At 43.2% G+C, this 15250-nt stretch overlaps 1 protein-coding gene across 2 annotated transcripts in view; it reads left to right on the plus strand.

Moving 5' to 3' along the window:
* The window catches only part of LOC121557184 (F-box/LRR-repeat protein 16-like), a 45321-nt gene extending 32522 nt beyond the window's left edge, over positions 1 to 12799 (plus strand). For both annotated transcript variants that reach the window (XM_041871021.2, XM_041871022.2), the window contains exons 5-7: positions 837 to 921; positions 7310 to 7373; positions 12056 to 12799. In XM_041871021.2, coding sequence (XP_041726955.1) covers positions 837 to 921; positions 7310 to 7373; positions 12056 to 12204 — 298 coding nt within the window. In that variant the 3' untranslated portion in view covers positions 12205 to 12799. The remainder of the gene's footprint in view (positions 1 to 836; positions 922 to 7309; positions 7374 to 12055) is intronic.
* Positions 12800 to 15250: the final 2451 nt, after the last annotated feature.

Genomic DNA, 15250 nt, shown 5'->3' on the forward strand with positions numbered 1-15250 from the left:
TATGATGTTGTATAGTAGAGTGTAGCATAGTAGGGTGTAGTATAGTATAGTATGGTATAGTATGATGTAGTATAGTAGATTGTAGTATAGCATGGTGTAGTATATTGTAGTATAGTATGATGTAGTATAGTAGAGTGTGTGGTGTAGTATAGTAGTGTGTAGTATAGTAGGGTGTAGTATAGTATTGTGTGGTATAGTAGGATGTAGTATAGTAGTGTGTAGTATAGTAGTGTGTGGTATAGTAGGGTGTAGTATAGTAGAGTGTGGTATAGTAGTGTGTAGTATAGTAAAGTGTGGTATAGTATGGTATTGTGTAGTATAGTATGATGTAGTATAGTAGAGTGTAGTATAGTAGGGTGTAGTATATTAGGGTGTAGTATGTAGGGTATAGGTGTAGTATAGTAGGGTGTAGTATAGTAGGGTGTAGTATATTATGGTGTAGTATAGTAGTGTGTAGGATAGTAGTGTGTAGTATAGTAGAGTGTGGTATAGTAGGGTGTAATATAGTAGAGTGTGGTGTAGTAGTGTGTAGTATAGTAGAGTGTGGTATAGTAGGGTGTAGTATAGTAGGGTATAGGGTGAAGTGTGTGGTATAGAAGTCAGGGATTTGCTGAGTAAAGGCCTATACTACATTATTTCAGAAAGAAAACCAGTATAGTATGAAAAGTATAATTATGGTCTCTCTCTCTGTCTCTCTCTCTCTCTCTCTCTCACTCTCTCTCTCTCTCTCTCTCTCCTCTCTCTCTCTCTCTCTCTCCCTCCTCTCTCTCTCTCTCTCTCTCCCTCCTCTCTCTTCCTCTCTCTCTCTCCCTCTCTCTCCCGCTGTCTCTCTCCAGATGTGTGAGGATTACAGATACAGGTCTAGGTTACCTGTCCACCATGTCTTCTTTGAGGAGTCTGTACCTGCGATGGTGCTGTCAGGTAAACTACACACTAGACCCTTAGACCAGGGATCATCAACTAGATTCAGCCGCGGGCCGTAGATGATCAGGGGGCCGGGACATAATTACAAATAATTAGTAGACTGCAAGTTGACCTCAAGAAGCCTAAACAGATATAATATTGGACTAAAACAGAATCATTTGAAACCTTTGTAAGAAGTTTATTAGGTACACCCATCTAGTACCTTGCCAGTTTATTAGGTACACCCATCTAGTACCTGGCCAGTTTATTAGGTACACCCATCTAGTACCTGGTCAGTTTATTAGGTACACCCATCTAGTACCTCGCCAGTTTATTAGGTACATCCATCTAGTACCAGTCCAGTTTATTAGGTACACCCATCTAGTACCTGGTCGGACCCTTTGCTTCCAGAACAGCCTGAATTCTTTGGGGCATGGAAACATTGCTCAATTGGTGTCAAGGGACCTAACATGTGCCAGGAAAACATTTCCCACACCATTACACCATCGTCACCAGCCTGTACCGTTGACACCAGGTAGGATGGGGCCATGGACTCACGCTGCTTAAGCCAATCCTGACCCTGCCATCAGCATGACGCAACAGGAACTGGGATTCGTCGGACCAGGTGATGTTTTTCCACTCTTCAATTGTCCAGTGTTGGTGATCACGTGCCCACTGGAGCCACTTCTTCTTGTTTTTAGCTGATAGGAGTTGAACCCGGTGTGGTCATCTGTTGCAATAGCCCATCCGTGACAAGGACCGACGAGTTTTGCGTTCCGAGATGCCGTTCTGCACACTAATACATTACACCCTTCTGCACACCACTGTTGAACTGCGCCGTTATTTGTCTGTTTGTGGCCCGCCTGTCAGCTTGCACGATTCTTGCCATTCTCCTTCATCATTGAGCCCAGGAGGTTGGATGTTTCTGAGATACTGGAACCAGTCTGCCTGGCACCGGCGATCATACCATTCTCGAAGTCGCTTAACCCTCCCGTTGTCCTAGGGTCAAAATGACCCGCCACTGTGTTGAACCAACTTTATTTATTTTTTATTTTTTGGGGATCATTTGTGAGAAGGAGGCAGTGAGACTTTAAAGAAAGTATCACTGCCTCCTTCTCACAAATTATCAAACAAATATAAAAATGAAATAAAGTTGGTTCAACACAGTGGCGGGTCATTTTGACCCTAGGACAACGGGAGGGTTAAGTCACTAGTTTGGCCCATTCTAACATGCAATGGAACAGTAACTGAATGCCTCGATGCCTGTCTGCCTGCTTTATATAGCAAGCCACGACCACGCGACTCACAGTCTGTAGGAGCTAACCATTTTCATGAACGGGGTGGTGTACTTAATAAACTGTACCTAATAAACTGGGAATAAGTTTGAACAGATTTCCAAAATCAATTGGAACTGCCTTGCTGGTGTTTTTACAGTATTTTATGTCCATCAATAAAAAATTATAAAAAAAGTTTTGGTCCATTTGGGGGAACCCTGACCAAGACCCTACACACTACACCCTACTATACTACACACTACACCCTAGACCCTACACACTACACCCTTTATACTAATACACGACACCCTAGACCCTACACACTACACCCTTTATACTAATACACTACACCCTAGACCCTACACACTACACCCTTTATACTAATACACTACACCCTAGACCCTATACACTACACACTACTATACTAATACACTACACCCTAGACCCTACACACTACACCCTTTATACTAATACACTACACCCTAGACCCTACACACTACACCCTTTATACTAATACACTACACCCTAGACCCTACACCCTACACCCTTTATACTAATACACTACAACCTAGACCCTACACACTACACCCTAGACCCTACACACTACACCCTACACACTACACCCTAGACCCTACACACTACACCCTTTATACTAATACACTACACCCTAGACCCTACACACTACACACTACTATACTAATACACTACACCCTAGACCCTACACACTACACCCTTTATACTAATACACTACACCCTAGACCCTACACACTACACCCTTTATACTAATACACTACACCCTAGACCCTACACCCTACACCCTTTATACTAATACACTACACCCTAGACCCTACACACTACACCTTAGACCCTACACACTACACCCTTTATACTAATACACTACACCCTAGACCCTACACACTACACACTACACCCTAGACCCTACACACTACACCCTTTATACTAATACACTACACCCTAGACCCTACACACTACACCCTTTATAATAATACACTACACCCTAGACCCTACACACTACACCCTACTATACTACACACTACACACTAGACCCTACACACTACACCCTACACACTACACCCTAGACCCTACACACTACACCCTTTATACTAATACACTACACCCTAGACCCTACACACTACACCCTTTATACTAATACACTACACCCTAGACCCTACACACTACACCCTTTATACTAATACACTACACCCTAGACCCTACACACTACACCCTTTATACTAATACACTACACCCCTAGACCCTACACACTACACCCTTTTATACTAATACACTACACCCTACACACTACACCCTTTATACTAATACACTACACCCTAGACCCTACACACTACACCCTTTATACTAATACACTACACCCTAGATCCTACACACTACACCCTTTATACTAATACACTACACCCTAGACCCTACACACTACACCCTTTATACTAATACACAACACCCTAGACCCTACACACTACACCCTTTATACTAATACACTACACCCTAGACCCTACACACTACACCCTTTATACTAATACACTACACCCTACACACTACACACTACACCCTTTATACTAATACACAACACCCTAGACCCTACACACTACACACTACTATACTACACTCTACACCCTAGACCCTACACACTACACCATTTATACTAATACACAACACCCTAGACCCTACACACTACACACTACTATACTACACACTACACCCTAGACCCTACACACTACACCCTTTATCACGAATACACTATACCCTATGCAATACACACTACTATACTACACACTACACCCTACACACTACTATACTACACACTACTATACTACACACTACACCCTAGATCCTACACACTTTTATTTTTTTATTTTATTTAACCTTTATTTAACCAGGAAGGGCTCATTGAGATTTAAAATCTCTTTTTCAAGAGCGTCCTGGCCAAGATAGGCAGCACCAAGTCATTACAAAAATTACAGACAGACAACATGAAAAACTACAAGTAATCTAGTAAAAACCATTCATGAATTCACAAGAGTATAACAATATCAAAAACAGCAAATTAAAAACATTGACAGGTCAGGGATTCAGCCTCAAAATCCTTCATCAGAGATTTAAAAACACCAATCGGGACAAGTTCTTCCAGTTTAAAATTATTTTGTAAGGTGTTCCAAGACGATGGCGCAGAGTACATAAAATACCTTTTACCAAATTCAGTTCGGACATTTGGAACAGTTAGCAAGGGTGTTAACACTACACACTACTATACTACACACTACTATACTACACACTACACCCTATACCCTACACACTACACACTACTATACTACACACTACACCCTTTATACTAATACACTACACCCTAGACCCTACACCCTACACCCTTTATACTAATACACTACACCCTAGACCCTACACACTACACCTTAGACCCTACACACTACACCCTTTATACTAATACACTACACCCTAGACCCTACACACTACACACTACACCCTAGACCCTACACACTACACCCTTTATACTAATACACTACACCCTAGACCCTACACACTACACCCTTTATAATAATACACTACACCCTAGACCCTACACACTACACCCTACTATACTACACACTACACACTAGACCCTACACACTACACCCTACACACTACACCCTAGACCCTACACACTACACCCTTTATACTAATACACTACACCCTAGACCCTACACACTACACCCTTTATACTAATACACTACACCCTAGACCCTACACACTACACCCTTTATACTAATACACTACACCCTAGACCCTACACACTACACCCTTTATACTAATACACTACACCCTAGACCCTACACACTACACCCTTTATACTAATACACTACACCCTACACACTACACCCTTTATACTAATACACTACACCCTAGACCCTACACACTACACCCTTTATACTAATACACTACACCCTAGATCCTACACACTACACCCTTTATACTAATACACTACACCCTAGACCCTACACACTACACCCTTTATACTAATACACAACACCCTAGACCCTACACACTACACCCCTTTATACTAATACACTACACCCTAGACCCTACACACTACACCCTTTATACTAATACACTACACCCTACACACTACACACTACACCCTTTATACTAATACACAACACCCTAGACCCTACACACTACACACTACTATACTACACTCTACACCCTAGACCCTACACACTACACCATTTATACTAATACACAACACCCTAGACCCTACACACTACACACTACTATACTACACACTACACCCTAGACCCTACACACTACACCCTTTATACGAATACACTATACCCTATGCAATACACACTACTATACTACACACTACACCCTACACACTACTATACTACACACTACTATACTACACACTACACCCTAGATCCTACACACTTTTATTTTTTTATTTTATTTAACCTTTATTTAACCAGGAAGGGCTCATTGAGATTTAAAATCTATTTTTCAAGAGCGTCCTGGCCAAGATAGGCAGCACCAAGTCATTACAAAAAATTACAGACAGACAACATGAAAAACTACAAGTAATCTAGTAAAAACCATTCATGAATTCACAAGAGTATAACAATATCAAAAACAGCAAATTAAAAACATTGACAGGTCAGGGATTCAGCCTCAAAATCCTTCATCAGAGATTTAAAAACACCAATCGGGACAAGTTCTTCCAGTTTAAAATTATTTTGTAAGGTGTTCCAAGACGATGGCGCAGAGTACATAAAATACCTTTTACCAAATTCAGTTCGGACATTTGGAACAGTTAGCAAGGGTGTTAACACTACACACTACTATACTACACACTACTATACTACACACTACACCCTATACCCTACACACTACACACTACTATACTACACACTACACCCTAGACCCTACACACTACACACTACTATACTACACACTACACCCTAGACCCTACACACTACACACTACTATACTACACACTACACCCTAGACCCTACACCCTACATACTACTATACTACACACTACACCCTAGACCCTACACACTACACACTACTATACTACACACTACACCCTAGACCCTACACACTACTATACTACACCCTAGACCCTACACACTACACACTACTATACTACACACTACACCCTAGACCCTACACACTACTATACTACACCCTAGACCTTACACACTACACACTACTATACTACACACTACACCCTAGACCCTACACACTACACACTACTATACTACACACTACACCCTTGACACTACACACTACTATACTACACACTACACCCTAGACCCTACACACTACACACTACTATACTACACACTACACCCTACACACTACACACTAATATACTACACACTACACCCTAGACCCTACACACTACACACTACTATACTACACACTACACCCTAGACACTACACACTACACACTACTATAATACACACTACACACTACTATAATACACACTACACCCTATACACTACACACTACTATAATACACCCTAGACCCTACACACTACACACTACTATACTACACACTACACCCTAGACACTACACACTACACACTACTATAATACACACTACACCCTATACACTACACACTACTATACTACACACTACACCCTAGACCCTACACACTACACACTACTATACTACACACTACACCCTAGACCAGGGTTCTTCAATTCCGGTCCTGGAGGGCCGAAACACCTCTGTTTTTCATCCTCTCCTTCTAATCAGGGGCTAATTCAGACCTGGGACACCAGGTGAGTGCAATTAACTACCAGGTAGAAATAAAAAACAGAAGTGTTTTGGCCCTCCAGGACCGGAATTGAAGAACCCTGCCCTAGACCCTAGTCCCTACATACTACTACCACCCTATCCACTACCTCCTACACACTACTGTAGACAAGTTAATGAAGGAGTAAGAAATGCTCAGGCTATCAGACCAATCCTGCTTGTGTCTATCTAATAACTCATTAATGTTTTCTTATTATTAATGATAACTCGGGTTGTGTGTGTGTGTGTGTGTGTGTGTGTGTGTGTGTGTGTGTGTGTGTGTGTGTGTGTGTGTGTATATAGGTGCAGGACTTTGGGCTACAGCACCTGTTTGGCATGAGGAGTCTGCGTCTTCTCTCTCTCGCAGGTACTCTCTCTCTCTCTCTCTCTCTCTATGCTTCCTCTCTCTCTCTCTCTCTCTGCTTCCTCTCTCTCTCTCTCTCGCTCTCTCTCTCTCTCTCTCTCTCTCTCTCTATGCTTCCCTCTCTCTCTCTCTCTCTCTGCTTCCTCTCTCTCTCTCTCGCTCTCTCTGTCTCTCTCTCTCTCTCTCTGCTTCCTCTCTCTCTCTCGCTCTCTCTGTCTCTCGCTCTCTCTGTCTCTCTCTGTCTCTCTATGTCTCTCTCTCTCTCTCTGTCTCTCTATGTCTCTCTCTCAATTCAATTCAGTAGACTTTATTGACAAGGCAAGTTTAATTACTTACATTGTCAATGTATACATATAACAAAACATTGCATGAAAGCTAAAACAAAACTAAATGGGAAATATTATTGACATTATGTGTCACTTTTCACTGGCCGTCCCTCAGGAGGACACATGTTTGGCTTTTCACCCAATAAATATTAGATTTGTTCTTCATCTTTCTTCATCTTCATATTTCAAATTCTTTGTACTGAATGATCATTTTGGGAAATAAATATTATCTTAGGTCTGAGTATTTGTCACAGTGTAATAGGAAATGCAGCTCTGTCTCTACCTCTCCCCTGGAGCAGAGTGAGCACAGCCTGTCCTCTCTGGGTAGCCAGGTTTGCCTGTGACAACCGGTCTCTATAGCCAGACTGTGCTCACTAAGTCTGTACATAGTCAGTGTTTTCCTCAGTTTTCTATCAATCACAGTTGTCAGATAGTCTCCCACCATGTACAGTCTGTTTAGAGCCAAATAGCATTGAAGTTTAATTTGATTTTCTGTTGTGTCTTTCCAATAGGTGATATATTTTTCTTTTTGCTTTGTGATGATTTGGTTGGGCCAGATCTTCTGAGTGCTGTCCTGAGGCTCTATGACGTTGGTTTGGGTTAGTGAACTGAGCCTCAGAACCAGCTGGATGAGCAGACTATTCTCTTGTTTCATCTCTTGACATTGTAGGGCTGTGTGATGAAATGTTTTGGGATCACTTGTTTTTAGATGGTTGTAAAATTTGATGGCTATTTTTTCTATTCGAATAAGGAGGGGATATTGGCCCAATTCTGCTCTACATGCGTTATTTTGAGTTTTTCTTTGCACTTGCAATACAGTCTTGCAAAACTCTGCATGCAGATTGGATGTTTGTCCCATTTGGTGAATTCATTATTAGAGAGCGGACCCCATACTCCGCTGCCATATAGAGCAATTGGTTCTATAACTGATTGGAACATTTTGAGCCAGATTCTAATTGGAATTTTGATTTTAATGTTCCTTTTAATGGCATAGAATCTTCTTGCTTTGTCTCTCAGCTCGTTCACAGCCATGTGAAAGCTACGTGTTGCTGATATTTAGTCCTAGATACGTGTAGTTTTTGGTGTGTTCTAATAGAACTGTGTTCAAATAGAATTTATATTTGTGATCCTGATTTCCGGACCTCTTTTGGAATATCATTATATATATATATATATATATATACAGTGGGGAAAAAAAGTATTTAGTCAGCCACCAATTGTGCAAGTTCTCCCACTTAAAAAGATGAGAGAGGCCTGTAATTTTCATCATAGGTACACGTCAACTATGACAGAGAAAATGAGGAAAAAGAATCCAGAAAATCACATTGTAGGATTTTTAATGAATTTATTTGCATATTATGGTGGAAAATAAGTATTTGGTCAATAACAAAAGTTTCTCAATACTTTGTTATATACCCTTTGTTGGCAATGACACAGGTCAAACGTTTTCTGTAAGTCTTCACAAGGTTTTCACACACTGTTGCTGGTATTTTGGCCCATTCCTCCATGCAGATCTCCTCTAGAGCAGTGATGTTTTGGGGCTGTCGCTGGGCAACACAGACTTTCAACTCGCTCCAAAGATTTTCTATGGGGTTGAGATCTGGAGACTGGCTAGGCCACTCCAGGACCTTGAAATGCTTCTTACAAAGCCACTCCTTCGTTGCCCGGGCAGTGTGTTTGGGATCATTGTCATGCTGAAAGACCCAGCCACGTTTCATCTTCAATGCCCTTGCTGATGGAAGGAGGTTTTCACTCAAAATCTCACGATACATGGCCCCATTCATTCTTTCCTTTACACGGATCAGTCGTCCTGGTCCCTTTGCAGAAAAACAGCCCCAAAGCATGATGTTTCCACCCCCATGCTTCACAGTAGGTATGGTGTTCTTTGGATGCAACTCAGCATTCTTTGTCCTCCAAACACGACGAGTTGAGTTTTTACCAAAATGTTCTATTTTGGTTTCATCTGACCATATGACATTCTCCCCAATCCTCTTCTGGATCATCCAAATGCACTCTAGCAAACTTCAGACGGGCCTGGACATGTACTGGCTTAAGCAGGGGGACACGTCTTGCACTGCAGGATTTGAGTCCCTGGCGGCGTTGTGTGTTACTGATGGTAGGCTTTGTTACTTTGGTCCCAGCTCTCTGCAGGTCATTCACTAGGTCCCCCCGTGTGGTTCTGGGATTTTTGCTCACCGTTCTTGTGATCATTTTGACCCCACGGGGTGAGATCTTGCATGGAGCCCCAGATCGAGGGAGATTATCAGTGGTCTTGTATGTCTTCCATTTCCTAGTAATTGCTCCCACAGTTTATTTCTTCAAACCAAGCTGCTTACCTATTGCAGATTCAGGCTTCCCAGCCTGGTGCAGGTCTACAATTTTGTTTCTGGTGTCCTTTGACAGCTCTTTGGTCTTGGCCATAGTGGAGTTTGGAGTGTGACTGTTTGAGGTTGTGGACAGGTGTCTTTTATACTGATAACAAGTTCAAACAGGTGCCATTAATACAGGTAACGAGTGGAGGACAGAGGAGCCTCTTAAAGAAGAAGTTACAGGTCTGTAGAGAGCCAGAAATCTTGCTTGATTGTAGGTGACCAAATACTTATTTTCCACCATAATTTGCAAATAAATTCATAAAAAAATCCTACAATGTGATTTTCTGGAAAAAAAATTCTGGATTTGTCTGTCATAGTTGACGTGTACCTATGATGAAAATTACAGGCCTCTCTCATCTTTTTAAGTGGGAGAACTTGCACAATTGGTGGCTGACTAAATACTTTTTTTCCCCACTGTATATATATATATATATATTTTTTTTTTAATTTTTTACTGTCAGAGACCAGGTCTCTCTCTCTCTCTCTCTCTCTCTCTCTCTCTCTCTCTCGCTCTCTCTCTCTCTCGCTCTGTCTCTCTGCTTCTCTCTCTCTGTCTTCGCTTTGTCATTATGGGGTATTGTGTGTAGATTGAGGACATTTTTTTATTTCATCCATTTTAGAATAAGGCTGTAACGTAACATAATGTGGAAAAAGTCAAGGGGTCTGAAGACTTTCCGAATGCACTCACAGGAACTACCGGGATTTGGTTTTATCAACATCACACACTCGTTTCTCAGCTCACTCACTCGTTCCCTCTCATGTCCTCTCTTCCTGTCTTCTATAATCCCTCCATTCTGAAGGTAGATAGTCTAAACTGGGACATAGATAATCCATGACACAGGACCTCCTTCTGATCCATACTGAGCATAGGAAACTTCCAAAGAAGCAACACACACACCCTCACTCTCTTCCTCTCCCTGGCTGGGTAAATCTACATGGTATTCTATATGAGGAGAGAGTTCAGTACATCATCTCTGACTAGAGGCTACAGTACATTATAATGTGAGAGGAGAGGAAGCATTCTGTAGACTATTGAGAACCACTCATACACAGAGGGGGTGCTTCCTGATAATATCTCCTTTCTCCTGAAGTGTACAGTCGTTGACTACTTCCCACTAATCTGAAAACATTGGATTGGTGGAGACATGGGCTAGTGGGAGTTTCCACCATATTTTTTATACCAGTCATTTCCTTTCAAATCAGTGAAGGGAAGTGAAGAAGTGCATCTTTTAAAAGGAAGGAGTGATAATTGGGCCATAACCATGTGGAGAATCTTAATTGCATTTCCTTGATTCCTCGCGTCCTCCCTCCAGAACCCAGTGGATGAGAAGGTTCATCCCCTCTGTACCTTCTCATCCAAAGGGTTTTGAGAAGGAGAGGAGAGAGGAATCAATGACATACAATTAAGATGCACCCATGGACTTCCTGTGTTTCTCCTCTGTCCTTTCTGTCTCTGCACCACTCCTCCCCCTGCTGGCCAACTCTGGTATCTCAGGACAGGTTTTTATTCAGATTGAATGGAGTATTTGGATCGCTATAGGTAGAAATATAATGGATATAATGATATAATGATAGAATGTATATAATGATTAGATCAGATAGAATGATAGAATGATTAGAATGGATAGAATGATAGAATGATAGAATGATTGAACAACCATCTACTATGTGAGTCTGACTTGTGTTTCTGCTCTCTCCCTCTCTCTCTCTCTCTCTCTCTCTCTCTCTCTCTCTCTCTCTCTGTCTCTCTCTCTCACTGCCTCTCTCTTTCTCTCTCTCTCTACCTCTCTCACTCTCTCTCTCTCTCTCTCTCTCTCTCTCTCTCTGCCTCTCTCTCTCTCTCTCTCTCTCTCTCTCTCTCTCTCTCTCTCTCTCTCTCTCTCTCTCTCTCTCTCTCTCTCTCTCTCTCTCTCTCTCTCTCTCTCTCTCTCTCTCTCTCTCTCTCTCTCTCTCTCTCTCTATCCCTCTCTCTCCACCCTTCCCCCAGGTTGTCCACTCCTGACCACTACAGGCCTATCTGGTTTGATCCAGATCCAGGATCTAGAGGAGTTAGAGCTGACCAACTGTCCTGGAGCCACAGCTGAACTCTTCAAGTACTACTCGCAACACCTGCCACGCTGCATGGTCATCGAGTAGCCCCCCACCCGGATCCCCACGCGCCTCCCGGTCACTCACACCCACCCACCCAGCTCAACCACATCACACACCCCTTTAACCTGCCAACCTATCCAACTACCAACTGACCTGCCTACCAATCCCCTACCCACCTACCCAACTAACGACCACCCCCTTACTTCAGCCCAACAAACGCAGAGGAGGATGATGGTGACGATGATGATGGAGCCAGCCAGGATCTCTGCTCCAGCCAGGATCTCTGCTTCAGCCAGGATATCTGCTTCAGCCAGGATCCATCAGGGAACATTTACAGGAAATAGGGAATTTTTTGTAGAGGGATAAACTAAGAAAAGGGAATTTATTGAATTGGAGGGATGTGAGCTCAGAGGGATGTGATTGGAGGGATGTGAGCGCGGAGGGATGTGATTGGAGGGATGTGAGCGCGGAGGGATTTTCCGTACAGACCAGATATGACAGTTTAACATGGCTGTGATGGACTCAAGTGGAGAAAGGGATAAGTCTGGGACACGTCCGACGCAGGATCATTGAAGACACACACACACACACACATACTGCTCACACACACACACACACACACACACGCGCGCGCACACACACACACACACACACACACACACTGCACACACCTATACTGTACACACACACAAACACACACACACACACACACACACACACACACATACTGTACACACACACACGAATTGTGTAACTTCACCTGACGACCAGACTTAGCTGTGACATGGTGACATCTCTGTGTCTCTCTGTGTAATGATGGGGTGATGTCGGACCCTCTTCTCTCATACATCTCCATGTCTCTCTGTGTGATGATGGGGTGATGTCGGACCCCCTCCTCGAATCCATCTCTGTGTCTCTCTGTGTGATGATGGGGTGATGTCGGACCCCCTCCTCTCATCCATCTCCATGTCTCTCTGTGTGATGATGGGGTGATGTCGGACCCCCTCCTCTCATCCATCTCCATGTCTCTCTGTGTGATGATGGGGTGATGTCGGACCCCCTCCTCTCATACATCTCCGTGTCTTATCAAAGAACTAAAGAAGAAAAAGCTTCTGTAGAATAACACGCCAGAGCTGCACGCTTTACCTGCTCGTTGTCATGATGATTCATTTCTCTCTTTTCTGTTGATATTACTACAACTATTATTTCATTTTTTAAAACATTATTTTTGGAATCTGAGGATAGCTGTGAATGAATTCCTGTGTGGAGGGAGGAGACGTGTCGGAGGCTTCAGCCTTTAGGGCAGCAGGCAAAAGGAAACAGATTTACGGTACAGGACTAGGAGATGAGGTGTGGAAACTCACTACCCAGGAAACACTGGGGTTTTGGAGCCGACCCCCACCAGGGTCAACCCTGATGATTCTACCTGGAGGTCACCTGATCAGACCCTACAGAGGTCAGGGTCAGGACAGACTGAGACTACAGAGACTCTATTCCACTTTACATACACTAGCTGATGCTGATTGGTTAAGCTTGGCCTTTCCAACCACTCTGTATCCACTCCATTTTGGTGTCAGTTTAATATTAGTAGTGGTCAGATGGGAGAGGAGGACCATCATATGAATCCTTTGTACCATGGTTTTACCTGCTGACATCCTGCCAACATCATGACTTACTTCAACATCTTGACGCTTTGTGGCAGCACCTCCGTTTACACTGTCCCGTTACAGTAATGTACACACACACACACACACGGTCGTTGTGTCTCTGAATCAACTCAACACAAACTGGCCCTGTGTGAGGCTGAGGGCGTTCCACAACAGAGAGGGAGTGAGTGATGGCCTCCTGTTATATTGGAGATTTAAGACCAGGTCGACTGACTGTTATTAACAACTGATAAAGGGTCAGATATTTTGACTTTCTCCTAATGGACAAGGTTAGGATGTGGGTAGAGCTGATCCTAGATCTGTGAATAAGAGTCCCCTAATGGTTAAGGTTAGGATGTGGGTAGAGTTGATCCTAGATCTGTGAATAAGAGTCCCCTAATGGTTAAGGTTAGGATGTGGGTAGAGCTGATCCTAGATCTGTGAATAAGAGTCCCCTAATGGTTAAGGTTAGGATGTGGGTAGAGCAAGCTGATCCTAGATCTGTGAATATGAGCAACGTCTACCCTGAACACTACTACGGCTGAGCCCTTTACCCAGCATGCTTTGTGGTCCTCATTCAAGATGGCGGCTCTGTCAGAAGGCCAAGTTGTGCAGTCCTGTGTGTTCTCAGCTTGCTTCCTTCTGAGGGTTTGTTTCATAATGACGTCCAGGTTGAGCTGACTGTAACAGTTGTTTCATAATGGCGTCCAGGTTGAGCTGACTGTAACAGTTGTTTCATAATGACGTCCAGGTTGAGCTGACTGTAACAGTTGTTTCATAATGGCGTCCAGGTTGAGCTGACTGTAACAGTTGTTTTTATAGGTACGGCCTGGGCAGGGCACACACACACACTGCATCCCACCGCCAGACCCCCAGGCAGGCAGCTGTTGTAACAATCTTTCCGGCTCCAGTCCTAAAGATAACAGTGTATACTTGGCCCTGAGGTGAAGGTGTGCTAATAGGCAGGTGACGGGTCATATGGGGGAGATAGGGGTGCAGGCCAGGGTCCCCCCCCCAGTATTTTTTAAAGGCATTATCCGATTGAGCTGCCATATGTAGTGTTTACCGTGAGGGGGATCTCCCAAACCTGGAAACATTGCCTTTAAAAGCCTCAATGCCCCTAACGCTAAGTATTTATTTAGTGGGCTTGAGGGTTTCTGACAATCTGGCTTCTGCTTCACACAAACACTACAAGCCAGGCTGTTAACCAACTGGTCCCACTTTGATTTATTGACCTTCGATGATGTGCTGTACATAATGTATTTATCTATTTATTTATTTATTGACTGAGGATTGTGATTGGTTGAGACAGTCTGTCGGCCAATCAGACTAGTTTAAAGCTGAGCCTGTTGGTTTGCTGTGTGGGGTTGGTCATGATACTTGTCAGTGGTTATGTTCTAGTCTGAAATGGCCCCATATTACTTACAGTGGGGGAAAAAAGTATT

The sequence above is a fragment of the Coregonus clupeaformis genome, unplaced genomic scaffold (assembly GCF_020615455.1).
Source record: "Coregonus clupeaformis isolate EN_2021a unplaced genomic scaffold, ASM2061545v1 scaf0888, whole genome shotgun sequence".
Classification (NCBI taxonomy): domain Eukaryota; kingdom Metazoa; phylum Chordata; class Actinopteri; order Salmoniformes; family Salmonidae; genus Coregonus; species Coregonus clupeaformis.